The sequence below is a fragment of the Grus americana genome, chromosome 8 (genome assembly GCF_028858705.1).
Source record: "Grus americana isolate bGruAme1 chromosome 8, bGruAme1.mat, whole genome shotgun sequence".
Taxonomy (NCBI): Eukaryota; Metazoa; Chordata; class Aves; order Gruiformes; family Gruidae; genus Grus; species Grus americana.
Window position 1 is genome coordinate 15048981 of NC_072859.1, and position 16362 is coordinate 15065342.

A 16362-nucleotide genomic window follows, 5' to 3' on the forward strand; every position below is an offset into this window, starting at 1 on the left:
TGGTGATATGTGAGTGGGAAACAAAAAACACAAAAGGGAAATTAGCTTTATGAACAAAAGATCAGCATTTTATCATTCTCTCAGTCAAGTGTATTCTTCTGAGTAAAATTTAGCTATTGGAGGATTGCCTACATCTTGATGATAATTAACTTCAGATGTGTTTAGTGCCATACGTCTCAGATTTTCACAGATATCTAACAACAACAAAAAAATGAAATATTTAACCAATTCAACTTAAAACATCTTATTTTCAGTATTAAGTAAGCTCACCATTACTTGCTTTTTTCAACTTGATAATTAAGTCCTCCAGCTCTTCTCTGGATAGAGAAGAGATAGGTACCTTTTTAAGGAAAAAAAGTGCCACCCATAAATACAAGACCTTTTTATTTTTTCTAGTTCTTTAGTCATATAATAAATTGCAACGTTATGTAGGGACTGAGCTTTAGAACAAATAACTGTACTCACTTGTTTTTCTGGTATTTCTGCTACGTCTTTGAAACCTGCATTAATATCTTGAACAAAGTAGACCTTTAAAAACATCAAAAGAAAAGAAATCTGATTCTGTTAATTACTAGGAAGCAAAAAAGCTAAATTCTTCAGTGTTTTTATCATAAGGTACATAGTAATAGGAATCCACTGCAACAGAAGATATTCCAAGTAATTCTTTTGCCTATAGTCTGATCCTGAATCCCCAGCAGAAATGACTGTTCTGACACATTTTGACAAGATTGAACGTGTTCATAAGAGTTCAGCTGTCAATGCTTACTAGACTGATTCCACACACCATTTTAAGGTTTCCCAGGTAGTACGAAAGGTGCGATACTGATAAGGCAAAAAACCAGACAATAAAGAAACCATCTTCTGTTTTCTTCAAACAGCTGTTGAGACATACGTCCTATTCCTTCCCCAGGCACTGGCTGCAACTGTCAGCCCAGCTGTCTGTGATTCACTGCTAGCTGGAGTGAAGCAGGCAGTTGGCCAGGGCAGCAGGCTGCCAGAGGTAGGAAACGCCTAGAGCCTCCCTGCTAGTTTTGCTTCTGAGGACAAGCTTTCGCCAAGCCTCTAAAAGGAATGGCACCATGAGAGACTGCTTTTAGGGAACATCTCTGAGAAAAGCGAATTCAGCAATTTCATTTGTAACTAAGAGAACTGAAGAATACTGAACTACAGTGAGATAAGACATAGAAGATGAGGAGAGTGGAACGTGAATTCCATTTCAGCAAGTACTTATTCAGCTCCCACCACTGTCCTTACTGTAGGACTTGCTAAGACTGCTGTCCTCCAGTTCACAGCTGCTGTCAGCACAATAAATTCTCTGCAGAGCTGTAATGTTTAGGGTCTTAAATCTGAGAGGAAGTAGTGCTGAATTTACTCTGCACTTACTGGCTTTGGCTTCTCTCTTGAATTACATTTTTTTAAATGTTTTTGTAGTTGGTCTTCATATACAGTGCTAAAATCCAAATGGAAAGAGAAGTAAGTAACAGCATTTATCATGTAAACTCTGACAAAGAACAGGAAAAGCATTTACGTATACTTACTGTTTTGGATCAAGAGGACATGGAATTCGTTTTCTGTCATTTTCTTCCTGGTTATAAAAGAAAAGTTTTAGACAACACTTCAGCATGCATTCAGTGTTCCTGTTATAGAAAAGCTGTTGAGAGACACCCAAGTTTCATAAAACATCTATTCTGAGGTAGGTGGCTTAACCAGAATGGAGAAACTAGGACAAGAATTTAATACTTAAATGGATCCTAAAAGAATAAACCTATAACATAATGGCAGTGATACTGCTAGGGTGAACCGATGGCCTTAGCACATACAGGGCTCAAAGGAAGGTACAGGCACTGCCTCTCCTGCCCGTACTGCGGGGCCGGCTCAGGCGGACGTGCTACCCCAGACCCCCGGGGTGCCGCCGGGGCCCCTCTGGCCCCAGGAGCCCATCTACCCGCGCCAGAGAGGGGGCCTGCTGCTTGCCCGGCAAGGCCCGGTACCTCCTGCTGCCCATGCTCTCCGCAAAAGCGCCTCCCAGGAGCGGGGATCATCTTGCAGAAACGCTTCTTTCTCTCCACAAAGTAGGCACATCGCCTTGGGACCAGGCAGTCACGGCCCTGCTCCGGCTGCAGCGCCGCCATTGCCGTCCCAGCACCCCCTGCGGCCATTGCCTCGCCTCCATCTTGAGGCTCCTCCTCCGCGGGAGCCCGGCGCCAAACTCGAAGCGCAAGATGGCGGCGGAGAGTATGTTCAACCGGTCGGTGTGTGTGCAAGTGAGGTGCCAGGGTTGCGAGGAGAGGTGAGGGGCTGGCTTGGTTTCTTCACCAGTTTGCGTGGAAGCTTTATTGCATCTTTTGGGAGAAGGTCTGCCGAGCAACAGGCTCTTTCCTCTTCTTTTCTTCCTGCCCTGTGCCCTAACAGCTGCTGGGTGAGAGGCGAGGCCCTGCGTGTATTGCGGGTGGTGAGCTGAGCAGACTTGTTTTTGCTTTGAGGCTGCTTGTGGGGGGATCCTCTGGGTTAGAGGGAAGGGGACTTGGTCGCAGCAAGGCTGGAGGGAGTCAGTGAGGACTGGAGTGGCTGCTGTGGGTGCCTTGCCGAGGAGAGAGGGCGGAGGGGGTACTGGTAGTGGAGAAAACACGTAGTGGCTTTACAGAAACGCTTTAAGGGTGCGGGGACAAACGCGTCTCCCCAGCAGGCGACATGAGGGCTGGGATTTCTGCCTCGGCCCTGCACGGGCCCTTGCTGCGCTGCAGGCCTGGCTGGCCGAGCCGGTGTTTGCGCGTCTCCCAGGCCGCAGCGGTTGCTCTGCGGGCAGGCCCGCCTCCTCTTCCTCCTGCTCCTCCTCGCAGCCTGAAGCTGGCCTTACCGCGGCCTCCTGCATCATTTCAGCTCCCTCGTTACCGCCTCTGCGGCGTGGGCGAGCCCACGCGTCCGTCCCGATCGGTTTGTGCCGAGGGATAAGTCGATTTGGGCGCAGCCGTGTGCGTGTGTGCATGGCTTAGCACTGGTGTTTGGGAAAACCCAGGAATATCTTATCTAAAATGTCTTTTTAAAATATAGTGGATTTCAGTAATATAGCTCTTATCTGGATTATTCAGTGTGTGCAGGTGTTAGGGCTACTCTGGCTTGCCTGTATTAGATGGCACAGAAAGGCTGATGTCTGTGGGTGTGTTTTGTAATGCAAGTAACTTCTTGGATTACTCAACAAGAAGTAAATGAAGACAAGGTAGCACTGTATAAATGGTTATCAAAAGTTTCAGCGATTGTTAATAAGTTTCAGCAGGCTTTTCCAAGGGTTCTAGTATCTGGACAAAGTTTTAAAACTTCTGCCTTGTTATTTAAAGTTTGGTGGATAACAAGCAACAAAAAAACCTGAGCTTACTGAGGAGCTGTAATGATAACTGAAACTATGGGGCTTTCAGATATCTTACTAGTAGTCATCAATGGGAACTTTCTCGATATTTCTGCCTATTTTTTTTCTAAATATGGTCTGATTCCTGTAATGTCGCTTCAAACACCTGTTATTTGGAGAATGTTTTCTTGATTTGTTACTAAGTTTCATCTTTTTTGTACACAGGAGATTAAGTGTTCGAGTCAATATTGAGCTACTGTCAATTTCTAATCCTGTTCATAAAAAGGTTTGTGGATTAGTTATGTTTGTGTCATTCATTAGATATTATCTGAATTTCATTGTATAAGAGGATAAATAGATAAAGGAAAAACAAAGTAGGATTTTAGTATGTTTGTCACTTGACCTTATTTTATTTTTTATATAATTTCTTGAGTAAGTTAATTGGTTTGGTATGGTGTGTTTTTCCTAGCCTTTCTAGTGCTCTATTTTAGTTTGGCTGTTCATGGGTCTTGGTAAACTTGCAAATTAAAAGTATTTGGAGACCCTTAGAGGAACTTGAGTTAGAGCTTAAGAGCAGTCTCGCTTTAAATATACTCAATGCTTATTTAAGAATGCAGAGCAGCAGTTGTCTTTGCAAAGTCCTCATCTTAACTGGCAAAAATGACAGCTTGTACATGGATGTAACATTTTGCTTCTTATTGATAAGTGTGTTAGTCTTTGACCATTTGGAATTCATCCAGTGGGGGTAGGAAGGAAGTAATGTACTAAATTTGCAGTAAGAAAAAATCTTCTTAGGAAAAATAGCAATGAGATTACTACTGGAGGTTATAAAATCTTTTTTGTTGTATGTCTAATTTGTCACTTAAACTGTACATCCACCTACCGTGATGTTAAGATCAGTTATTAGTTGGTTATAGTGTTATTGAGAAAAGATTTGCTTGTAAAACAATACAGCATTTTTTGGTAAGACTCTGCTGTGACAAGCATGAAGAAGCAGTCAGTTCAGTTAAGAACTGTGTACCAAGCTGGAGCCTGGATATCCAGTTGGGTACGTCAGCGAGTGATCAGTCTAAAAAGATAATTTCAAATGCTTGGATCAGATAATGGGACATCAAACCAAGCAGGCATTCTTACACTACTCAGCAACCTACCCTAGTTGGTTTGGGGTGGCATTAGTTGTAACATAAGCCAGCTGCAGGTGTAAGTCCCTAAGTTTGTTTATACATCTCCAGCTCAGAGTTTTGTTAGTGTTACTGGTATTTGAATTACTGAAACTTGTTTCAGTTCTTATATGTACCTGTGTTGTGGGTCACACTTCAGTTATGTTGGGAGAGCTGTCACATTTCTACTTCCTTTCTTTCCTCTGCTGGGGAATATTATATTCTACACACAGGTTTGAGCCTCGTTATAGGGAACAGGTGCCTGGGCTTAATGCACCAGGTGTTTTGCATAACCCTAGCCTTGTAGCAAAAGACTAAAGAGAAGGCAGTTTTTCTAAAACACTGTGTAGACCTCCAGAGAGCACATGAGTTTATTTTTAAAAGCTAAGCAGCATAATGCTGCAATTTTCCTTACAAGCTGACTGGACTTCAGCTGTATGGGTTTTATGTTTGCTTTGTGAAGCTCTGTACTCTGTATTAAAATATATAAACTCTTCAGAAGGTGGTTTCTTAAACTTTTAGGTGAAGTATGTTCTGAAAAACTTCCAGTTAAGGGAATGATGTGTTTGCGACCCATTACAGTGGACTGCTAGTGCTACCCTCTATTTCATGATAGAGAGAAATGGCAAATAGTTTTCTTTCTGTAAAATGAAGAAGGCACATTGAATTTTGAAACCTTGGCTGCTCAAAGTTGAAGATTTTTACTTGGTTTACTTTTGTGAGAAATAGTATTCCTGTTTTTCCCACTGTAATATTTAAAGTTGTGTTAAATGTTAATGTTTTCCTCCTGAATTAGTTGCCACAATTCTATCTTATTTTTGGTGAAACAGTAAAAGCATTAAATACGGTTTGTAATATTGGTTTACAATGTTTAAACAATCCTACAGGGTGGTTTATAGTATTTTAAATCATATTTAAATATCTGTCTCTTCAGGATTTAGCTGTTCGATTGACTGATGATACTGACCCTTTTTTCCTTTATAACCTTGTCATATCTGAGGAAGATTTTCAAAGGTAAGTGAAATTATAATGTCTTCTCTGTGAAACATATCTAAATGGCAAAAAAGAATGAAGGAATTTTCTTAACTTTTTTTTTTAAGCTTAGAATGGTCTATCTTGGAATTTACATTTTGGCATTTTTCACCTGTGGAATTTTGTCAGTATTTTGGTAGTATTGTTCTCTTGGACCAGTTGGTGAAACAGGAGAGTTATTGGCCCAAGATTATATAGATGAATGACAAAATCCTGATGTTAAGTTCCCTGCATAGCTGTACACAGTTTATGTGTACAGTTTATATTATTACTTGCATCTTCTGTTTATCGTAACTACTTCTTATAGGCTACTGTAGATGTGTGAACTATTTCAAAAAATAACTGCGAGAGGAAGGTCTGTTTGCATGGACATGGATTCACAGACCTGAGCCTTTGTCTTGTGGGTTTCTTGCATACTGATTGTACTGTTGGGTCTCACTTTACTTGCTCAGAATTTGATAATCCAGTTTGGGCACGAGGCATGAACAGTTGAGTTTTCTGCTTTGTTTGGGATTTTTTTTTCTTGTTTTTTGTTGGTGGCTTGTGGTTTTGGTTTTTAAAGAGATGTGATCAGTGTGTGGATCAAAAGGCAAAAGTGAAATAGTATTTGTAAACAGATGTGCAGAAATGTTTTGTTATACAGGTATGGCTTTGTGCATACAGTGTTGAATGTCTGTTTCTGAGTTTACTATGTCTATGGCGAAGGTGCGCAATTTAAATAAACAAGTAGGCAGATAAAGTCTTGATAATGGTTGAGTCTCCCCTCATTGTCCTTTGCTTCTTCCATGTGCACCTATTCAATAACCTTGCTGTGCTGTAAGGAAGAAATCTATGCAAAGGAGCATGTTTGTTCTGCCACAATAACTTATGTTTTTTTTAGTGCAGCCCATTTGCAAGAACTCTTGAAATAAAATATTCTCTGGTAATTATTATCCAAGATGTGATCACATTTCTACTGTGTTCAGGACTGAAAATAATATGCTAGCAAACTTTAATGATATGATCAGAATTAGTTCTTTCTATTAGTGTAAATGAAATATTTTGTAGAAAATAAATTACACTTCTATATATTGTTAATATTTCTTTTCCAATCTATTTATATAGTTTAAAATCGCAGCAAGGTCTCTTGGTAGACTTCTCTGCTTTCCCACAAAAATTTATAGATCTGCTTCAGCAATGCATTCAGGAACAGAACAAAGATATCCCAAGGTAGGTAGTAAGTGAGTGCTGCGTTAGTGAGAGTGTGTGTGCGCGCGTTTGTTGAGGTCTTAAAATACTTGTCAGCTGCTCTGACTGAGAAGAGTCAGTAGAACAAGAATAATTTAACCTTCCCCTGGATGCATCAGGGTATTGGTCACTGAATGTTGCTGACAAAACATAAGTCTTAGGAGGATAGAGCAGTGGAATTGATGTCTAGTAATAGTCTCCCCATCTGATTTGAAGCTGGCAAGCTTCACAAACCAGCAGAAGTGGAAGGATGCAGCACTGGTGCACTGGTCCTTTTTAATTTTTTTTTTCCTTTTTTAACAGTTTAATGGTAGAAAGTTAGTGTGAATTTGATGGACTGAGGTGTAAATCATTCTGTTTCACAAGAGAAGACAAAGTTATAAGGCACTATAACAAGATTTTTTTTTTTCCTTTCACTTCAGATATTAATATGTGAGGGGGGAGACCTGAGAGCCACCCTTCCCTGTAGTGGCCTTTTCATAGCTCATTTTTGTTTGTGTGGGTACTGAGGAAAGCCCTATCCAGAGTACCTAGCTCCACTCCAGTAGTGAGGCTGTTTCTTGATGTACTGTGGCTATGAATTTTACTAGGTTATAGGATACCTAAAAGTCAGGAGTCTGAACTTGGTTACAAAGGCCTTACTTGGTTTTGGACTCCTAAGTCTTAGAAGGGCTTCTGAAATTTTTACAAGTAAACAAACTGATTAGTTTTGTACACTTATTATAAGGTGGATTTTAGTTGATATTTGTAGTATTAACTACAACATAGGAATTGAATTTCATAGTTCTCTTTCAAACAAAAACTGGGTAGCCTTTTATTGCACATATAAAAATGTATTTTATTTGAAAATAGCTTGTAGGATCTACAGGTCATTTCGGGAAAAGAAATATGCTAAACATTTGGTTATTTTTGTTTTCCCTAGGTTTTTGCTGCAATTAGTTTCTTCAGCATCTGTTCTAGATCACACACCTGTCTCTTTAAATGTAGTGGAGACCAACCCTTTTAAACATCTTACCCATCTTTCTCTAAAATTCCTACCAGGAAATGATGCAGAAATAAAGAAGTTTTTAGCCAGCTGTTTGAAATGCCTTAAGGTAAAATGAAGGCTTGTCATAGCTGCAACTAAGCCTTGATGCTGTGTGTACTTAAGCATTTTTTCAGTCTTAATACTTCAAAAGTGTGTACCAAACTGTATGCTCTGGTTTATTTTTGTTCATATATTTAATTGCGTGCAGTTATTTGGGTGCATGTTATAAAACTACATTGTTACCATCACTGTAGCAATGAAAGTATTATGTGTATATTCGACCAAGCGCTATAATTTGAACTGGCAGAAAATCAGGTATTTTACACATGCAGTGCATGTAGTGTGCAGCTGTTGAATGCTTCTGAATGCTTCAGTGTCTTGTGCTAGTTGCCAGATCAACTGCAAAAGTAAAGTGATGTAAACTTTTAGTCTTTGTTCTGCAGTTGGGTTTGGGAAAGCACATGTGTGTATAGAATTATAAGGCTTTATGGACTTCAAAGCGCTAGTAGTTACAAACAGCAAATTAAAATTGTAATGTTTATGCAGTTGGTAGCATGCTAGGTTTTATTTAATGACAAATTAATGGTCTCATAGTTGGACTGTTGTCTGTTTCAGTTTCGTAGCCTGGGATTGGTGTCTCTCCTACTGTTGTGTTATGTTTATAGCCACCTAATAAGCCATTTTAATACTACCAAGTTACAGTATTTCAGTTGATTTGTTGTTCATGCAAGTCCTTTGTAAACAAGTCTTTATGATAAGGTACTATTTTCATAGAGAAACTTGTTAAGAATTTAATTCAGGGTTTTTACCATGGGAGCTAAGGCCTTTTGTTTTAAATTTATTAATTATGTCTTACTCAGTATGAAGTTTATTTAATAAGATGAATTTTCCACAAATATAATAGGTGTGTGGTTGCTTAGGCAGGGTACGCTGATAAAATGGAAGCTAAATACTACTTGTATTTTGGGAGCTAAGGATTTGACTTCTTGTCAATTTGTCCATAGGAAGACAAAATGGTGTTGGAAGAAAAGCTTAGAAAAACTGAAGAGGATCTTACTAGGCAACTGAGCTACACTCAACAGGTAATGCAAATTTTTACCTTTCCTGTCATAAGTTCCACTTTTTTTAATCTGTGGGAAATGTACCTTCTTGTGGGCTGGTTGGTTAGCCACTGCCTAGCCAAGATAATTGACCTGGGAGTGAGTGAAAAGAAGAAAAGAGGTCTATGTAGCTTTTCTTAAGAATGAGTAAAGCATGCAGCTAAGGAATAAAATTCAGTTCTTACAGTACTAACCCAGAATTTAACTTTATTTTGTACAGAGTTATGTCTATATACACACACACACAAATTATATACTAAATATATGGTAGTGTGAAGATAAATATACTCTACATATTCTGTAAATGGATGGAAATCCTTATGTTTGGAAAAATTGTGAAACGGTGATAAATACATCTGAAGTCTTGGACTTCGTGTTATTCTACTACTTTTTGATTTTTGCAGCCAGCTCAGTAGTGACTTCACATTTGTGTTTCAAAAGGATGATTTGGGTCAAATTCTGGAATTATCAAGGTGACTTTTTTGACTATCGTGAAACAGAAACATTCCATTAAAACTGATTATGGAGCTTTTTTGGAACGGAATACTTGTTTACCCTATCTTTGCAGTTTCAGTTGGAGTTACTGGAATGTGTTTGCTGAATTGGAATGCAGAATTACAAATAAAAAAAGAGGAAAAGACGCTGCTGAAAAACTTCCCTCCCTACTAGACCACTTAATGTTACAGGGGTAGGGAATGTCAGCAGACTGTTTTTTCACTCTTAGATAGTGGTTGGAAGAAAATACAATTGGAAATTAAGATTATTTTATCCACAGTGTCAGAAAGGTGCTCTTTAGTTTCTTGGTGCCTTACTTAGAGAATGAACAGGTATTTGGGCATCTGGTGCTGAAATTTAGACTTTTCTTAATAATTCCATGTCCTTTTTAAGAAGTAACAGTAAAGAATCATTCAGTATCGACTGAAGTGCTTAAATTTTTAAAGCTCTACATGCTTTATCAAACAGAGCTTGTCAGACAGGAGCCGAGAACTAGACAAACTGAAAAATGAATGGACATCATACACTACAGCTCTAACAAACAAACACACACAGGAGCTGACAAGTGAAAAGGAAAGAGCTCTTCAGGTATGACAACGGAAAAGAATTAGCAATATTCTTATATGTGTATAGTTTCTTGGCTTAATTTTCAGATTTGTTGAATAACTGCTTAGTTTCTTTGCTTCTCATAGGCACAAGCTCAGTACCAACAACAGCAGGAACAACAGAAAAAGGAATTAGAAAATTTGCATCAGAAAAGTATTCAACAGTTGCAGAACAGACTCTCAGAACTCGAGGTCATCAATAAAGATCTAACAGAAAGGAGATACAAAGGAGACTCCACAGTCAGAGAACTGAAAGCAAAGCTTTCTGGAATAGAAGATGTATGGGTTATTAATTTCCGTAACCAAACTATTTTAGAGCATTAACACTGCCTGCCTATGCATGTAATAGAAAATATAGCATATTAAGTTTGTTCAGCTCCTCTTTGTTCCACATTATGCTTGCTATTTAGATATATCTGTTTAAATTGCTATTATGGGTTTTCTTAAAAAAAATTAAAATGAAATTATTCCTTCCCACCATTCTAGGAATGTCAAAGAGCAAAGCAGGAGGTGCTGTCACTGCGTCGGGAGAACACGACTCTGGATGCTGAATGTCATGAAAAAGAGAAACTCATTAATCAGCTGCAGACGCGGGTTGCTGTTCTGGAACAAGAGATCAAAGATAAAGATCAGCTAGTTATTAGAACAAAAGAAGTATTAGAAGCGACACAAGAACAAAAGGTTCCTTCAAAAATAATTTTCTGTAAAGCTTTGTAGAACCTTCTTAATTGTAGTCTCTACTACCATTTTTATGAATACAGCAAGTAAGCTTTCAAATGTAGCTAAAGATTCTAAATTATGGCATCGAAAGTATACTGGATTCAGTTTTACAAAGGTCACCACTGTTTTAATATTGTGGCACTTTTTATAAATGAAAAAATGGATGAATTGATGCTATGTGATTTGAAAAGCAAGGACTGAAGTTTTGGTAAGGATTAGTTCTCAAAGAATTATTGAGGTTCTTGAAATCATACACTATGTCTATCACATATCTTTTATAATATTTTTAATATTCTTTTAAAGGTGATACTGGAAGAGAGTACAGAGAAAAAACAAAGTCATATTGAAAAACTAGAGACAACAATTAAGTCGCTGTCAGCTGAACTTCTTAAGGTTTGTTCGAATGTGTCATTATCCTTATGAAATGTCTTCCTTGCTTTTAGGTGTTTCTTTATTTTGAGACTATCTCATTTTTTTTTTTTTTAATAGGCTAATGAAATTATCAAGAAGTTACAAGGAGATTTGAAAACTCTAATGAGTAAATTAAAATTGAAAAATACAGTAACAATTCAACAAGAAAAACTATTGGCAGAAAAAGAAGAGAGACTTCAAAAAGAGCAGAGAGAATTGCAGGAGACAGGACAATCTCTTCGAATGAAAGAGCAGGAGGTATTGTAATAGGGTCACCCTCTGTCCTGTAAATGCTATTGTATGTAGTGTGTTGGGTTTTGTGGGATTTAACTTAGTTATTTACAGCAGTAAGGTCTTAAATCTTTCTGTGGAATAGAATATACTCTTTTATTTAGTTAGCACGTTTATTTAAATGTGTAAGCAGCTTTTAATTTTCTTTTCATATTAAACTGATTTGCTGTCCATCCATATGGAAGAAGACTATAATTGCGTTATTTGAGTACAAAGCAATATGATTGATGAATAGACATGCTTCAGAGGATATATTCATGTGAAAGTTGGTGAAAGAGGCAAGAGCAGGAAGAGAGTGAACTTTTTTCTATTAAGTATATTCCCCTGCTTGGAGTACTTGCATTATTTAATCATAGAAAAAGTTAAGGTCAGAAAGGTTTCTGACTGTTAACTTGTCGAAACCCTAACTAAGAGTAGAGGCCTTATTTTAAAAGAATTATCATACTGCTTTTATAAAAAATTGAGTTTGAACTACTTTAATTTTAGAACAACTTCATAGAGCCTTTTTATTTATTTATATTACATTTTTTTCCTCCAGTTTGTAGTAGCTCCTGATGGTATTATTATGGGAATATTGCAGGTTTGCAAGCTACAGGAACAGCTGGAAACTACAGTACAAAAACTAGAAGAAAGCAAGCAGTTACTGAAAACCAATGAAAATGGTAGGCTTATACAATTTCATTTCTCACTCTGTAAAAACAAGGGAGTGATCTAGATGCTCCTGAAAATGAATGGAAGCAACTGTTTTGCTTTACCTGTGTTCTTTTTTGCAAAGAGCTGCGATTATTGTTGTTTATGGACAATCAGCTTCTGTCTGTAGTGGGTATGCAACAACCTAAAGTTGAGATGACTTCCTCTGCAGTTGGCACTTGTGGTCGCTGGGGTGGTGTGCATGTGGGGGCTAACTCTAGAGGAAGGAACAGAATGGCATGTTGGGGTGGAGGAAGTGTGAACAAAAAGGCTTTTTGTGAGACTAGGGCTTCTAGTGATGCTTAAGGAGGGGAAAGAGCCCACCAAGCTGTCACTTTTTTTTTTGAGGAAGGGTTACTTGCTTTTTTAAACAGCTTGCAAGAGGCAGGAAGTGAGCCTGACCTTTTTCTTCTCTCTTCAGTAATCACATGGTTAAACAAACAGCTGAATGAAATTCAGATGGCAAAGAAGCTAGAGACTTCTGCCAGTACACATGGTGGTGTTAGGGCTGCTGTTTCACCTCATGGCATGGTAAGATACAACTATAAATAATGTGGTTATGATGTAGTCATCATTTCCTTAATTTAGTGGGGTTTTTTAATAACATAATACCCTGTTAGGTGCTACTTGATGCCCTGGCCTGCTGAGTGAGAATTTTCAAAGCTCTTATTTATTGAAATACACAAACCAATGCAAAATTAGGTTAGAAAAGATGAAATGCAGAGTGAAGGAAAAAAAAAGGCATTTTTGTGTTAACCTTAACTTAGATACTAATTATCTTTGTATAGGTTGAAAATGTACTGTTTGAATGTTATTAGTGATATTTAGAAACATGAAAATAAGGGGTAAGAAACATTACCTATTATCTCTGTTAAATACCAGAGCTTATTGGTTCTTATTCTTTGTTGTACCTGTGTGTACAGATATCTGTTGTCACTTAGCAATTGATGAGCTGCTTATTTAGTAGTGAAAGGGCATAATCATGCAAAGAGGTCTCTGATTTATAGCTAGATACATTTAGTATATTAATCAGTTCCAGTGTGTAGCTTATTATGAGCTTCTTATTAGCTAAGAGTGCTTAACTCATCTAACTTTTTAAAAGTTACAAGTTTTCCTTAAGGACGTGAATCTTGGAAAAGGGATGTTTTATTCCCATCAGGAAGACACAGATGAGCATTAGCTTTGTAATTGTGGTTGGTTGTTAATTCTGGAATTTTGAATCTCTACAAACAATTACATCAGGAATTGTTTTTCTCCTTTATGATGTACTCTATTTCTCTTGCAGCCTGACCGCCCATCCTTCCCCAGCTCAGGAATCAGCCATCCCCTTTCTCCTCTGTACGCCTTTCAGAACCTTCTGGAACCAATGCACAACAAAAACATCAATTCACAGTGTCTAGTACCAAAGGCAGGCATTCTGACTTGTCTGTTTGGCTAAGAATGTGATAGCATAAAATAATCAAAGCTTAATGTTTTGAATAGTTCTGAAATATGTGTAAATATTGACTGTATATCCTAGTACTCTTAAACTGCCTGTCTCGAACATTAGCTATTAGTGACTAATAGTAGTAATGCTTGGGTTTCAGTTGCTTATTCTTGCATGCTTTGCTGCACAGAAGTGCTATGCAAGGTATAGAAACATTAATCCCCCAAAAGTTCACTCTCCGAATACGCTTACTGGTGCACCATCATACCCAGAGTAGCTCTTTAACCTGCAACTCTTGTGTTTTCTGCAGATTCAGTTCAACAGCCAGCTTTCTAAAGTGAATCGATGTTCAGATGTTCAGACAGTGGCTGCAACTGGTCATCCAGCAAATAAGGAGAAGTCAGTATCATCTATTGTAGTGGTTTGGGTCTTTATTATTATTTTTATAAAGCCATTTGTCTGGAACTGAGCAAAACATTTCCAGTACCAAGCTAGTTTTGTGATCTGCCTTTCTCCATCAACATGTTAATGAGTTTTAAGGTGTGGCAAACTTACTTGGTCACTAACCATGGTTTGTAGATAACAAAGGAAGAGCCCTGCTTTCAGCAGTGGGGCCCAAGGAACAAAAGCTCACTGTCCCTCCTGGTGACAGAGCTAAGGCTATCAGGTGAGGAGGGCAGACAAAAAATTAGTTCCAGACTGTTCTTAACCTACTTATTGATGGTTTAACTTTAAATAATAAAGTTCATAGGAAGGCAGCAGTTCCCGTTAAGACTCTTCTGGATGAGTCTGTATTCACACTTGCTGTTAATATGCTACTAACTAACTACATCTGGTTTAATAATTAATCTTTTTCTTTCTAGTGGTGATAATTTGGGGCTGGAATCAAAGTATTTCAAGAAAAAAGATGACAGCATTCCTTTACAAGGGCTTAGTCAAAATACACTCAACTCAGGTATGTCTGGAAATAGTAAAACAAGACCTTATTTAAAAGGATTATATTAATTGTTACTGTTCATAGAACCATATCTTGTTTCTGCTGTACTACAGAGTATCTGAAACCGTACTTATCTACAAAAGCCCAGCCGTCACCAAAAGCTGCAGTAACACCAACCTCAGCTTATTTTCCTGGATAGTAGACAGGATTCTTAAAGTAAGAGTCCTCATCTGGAGGATTTTTGGATGTCCTGTAAAAATGTAAAGTATCAATGTGAACTGAAATAACTTTGTAATTTTTAATCTGTTTTCTTTGAGAACGGTTTCTTGACTGACTTAAATGACTTTCAGGATACTTGAGCCTAACAAAAAGACAAAGCTTTAGGCAGCCTCAGCCTTAGTGGGAGCACGGCTGCCGTTAAGTCACTGGGGCTGTGTGGAATTTTCCTCTTAGTATATTGGAGACCCTGTAGTCTTCCTAAAAACCTGCTGCAGCGCATGGACTTCTTTGTTGCAGGAACTGACGAGTGTGGCTCTCTTAACAGATGAAACATACTCTCTAGCATTCCCAGAAAGAGAATGTTTCTTTGCAAATACTCTTCTTGACTCCTTTCAGAGAAAGGATGATGGAAATAGAAAGTGCTGGAGAACAGGGTGATGCTGTCAATTTTAATAACAAACTCATAAATTAGCATGACTGCCTCACTAGTCCTCCCTTACAGTTTTAATTTTAAAAACTTGCTTAATTTTGGAACTAGCTTATTTGGATTGCATTTAGACTTACAAATATATTTAATGTTAACAATGCTAAATTATTTCACTGAAGGTATAAAATTATATTTTAAAATTCTCACTCTTGGTTACCCTGACTTTTCTGTTAATCTGACAGTATTATATTCTACAAGCCACCATGCATAAAACATTACGAGGTGAAGTAGCTGAACAGTTAACTATTGAAAGTATCACAACATCTAAAAGCTACTTTATTTTTACTAATTATACTTCACAACTGCAAGACTGTACAGAAATTTAAGATACTCATAACACTCAAGCTTGAATGCTAGAACCATGTAACAACTTCATTCTGTGCCATTCCAATAAAGAACTGGCACACAAGTATTTGTAACATGCAAAATACACTTTTTAATTACTTTGGTTGTTAAAAGATATTTCATACCTTTTACTGTAGTTATGTAAGTGCATCCAGAGGATTGTATATTTAAGTGGTTTGTTTTGCAGTGCAAAATGTGTATATTTGTTTCTAAATCAGCACCATGTAAATCTATATTCACTTGTTTTGTCATGTGTAAGTTTCAATGGAAATATTAAATGGATTTTATCAAAAACCTCTGAGTAATGCTTTAAGGGTACTAAACAACCAAGGGCCAGAACAGTCCTGTGTTATTCACCTTACCTTTTTCTAGAGGTTTCTTCCCAGCTGCCTGTCCTCAGGCCAGGCAGTGCTACTGGACCAGCACCATGATGCACCTGCGGTCCCCAGATGACAGCCACCCCCTTTAAGGTCTGTGCTTATGCTGCTATTTCTAATTAAGTTTTAATAGGTGTAAATGAATGTGAATTTGGTCTATTTTTCTTGAAGTGTATATATAGAAGCTGCTATCAAAAAGAAAGCTGGTAAGTATAACATGGTGGTTTTCCAGATCCCCCAGTCCTATTCAAATCTAAAACAAAGCAAAACTGCAGTGGCCCTGGTAAGACTAACAGTGTCACAACACAGGGGAGGCAGGAACTGCAGTGTACTGGAGGGTGACTGTTACTGACCTGTGTCTTGGAGCTTGTATCTGTCCTAATCCGGTTCCAGTAGATCCACAAGGAAATGAGCAGCCAGCTGCAGCCAGCCTGTGCTGCTGGGCAGAAGGGAGAGCATCAACATGCTCA

General features: G+C 38.1%; 2 protein-coding genes and 1 long non-coding RNA gene across 4 annotated transcripts in view; 1 reads left to right on the forward strand and 2 right to left on the reverse strand.

The window, feature by feature from the left end:
* Positions 1 to 2078, reverse strand: part of TRMT13 (tRNA methyltransferase 13 homolog) — a 7006-nt gene extending 4928 nt beyond the window's left edge. Inside the window, exons 1-4 of the mRNA XM_054834510.1 lie at positions 1992 to 2078; positions 1539 to 1585; positions 466 to 528; positions 271 to 340 (exon numbers count right to left, since the gene is read on the reverse strand). The gene's annotated coding sequence lies outside the window, so the exon portion shown is untranslated. The remainder of the gene's footprint in view (positions 1 to 270; positions 341 to 465; positions 529 to 1538; positions 1586 to 1991) is intronic.
* SASS6 (SAS-6 centriolar assembly protein) lies at positions 1995 to 16252 on the forward strand. 2 transcript variants are annotated; one of them, XM_054834507.1, is made up of 17 exons: positions 1995 to 2290; positions 3569 to 3629; positions 5438 to 5517; positions 6640 to 6744; positions 7685 to 7856; positions 8794 to 8871; positions 9853 to 9972; positions 10077 to 10268; positions 10476 to 10670; positions 11013 to 11102; positions 11199 to 11378; positions 11992 to 12073; positions 12523 to 12632; positions 13387 to 13509; positions 13838 to 13926; positions 14391 to 14482; positions 14578 to 16252. In XM_054834507.1, the coding sequence occupies exons 1-17, from the start codon at positions 2004 to 2006 to the stop codon at positions 14661 to 14663; spliced, it is 2142 nt and encodes a 713-aa protein (XP_054690482.1). In that variant the 5' UTR covers positions 1995 to 2003; the 3' UTR covers positions 14664 to 16252. The 2 variants fall into 2 exon arrangements, with proteins under 2 accessions (XP_054690482.1, XP_054690483.1); XM_054834508.1 differs by lacking the exon at positions 6640 to 6744 and having other exon boundaries at positions 2213 to 2290; positions 7804 to 7856.
* Positions 10275 to 16336, reverse strand: LOC129209704 (uncharacterized). Its single transcript, XR_008578146.1, has 4 exons — positions 16246 to 16336; positions 14642 to 14714; positions 12167 to 12318; positions 10275 to 10592 (listed from the first exon to the last, which is right to left on the reverse strand). It is a non-coding gene; the product is annotated as an uncharacterized LOC129209704 (long non-coding RNA).
* Between the last annotated feature and the right edge of the window lie 26 nt (positions 16337 to 16362).

Coding starts and splice junctions, on each gene's coding strand:
- SASS6 (XM_054834507.1), top strand. CDS start 2,004: ATGCTCTCCGCAAAAGCGCCTCCCAGGAGCGGGGATCATCTTGCAGAA. Junction 5,518..6,639: donor TCTGAGGAAGATTTTCAAAG/GTAAGTGAAATT, acceptor CTATTTATATAG/TTTAAAATCGCAGCAAGGTC. Junction 12,633..13,386: donor CTGTTTCACCTCATGGCATG/GTAAGATACAAC, acceptor TTTCTCTTGCAG/CCTGACCGCCCATCCTTCCC.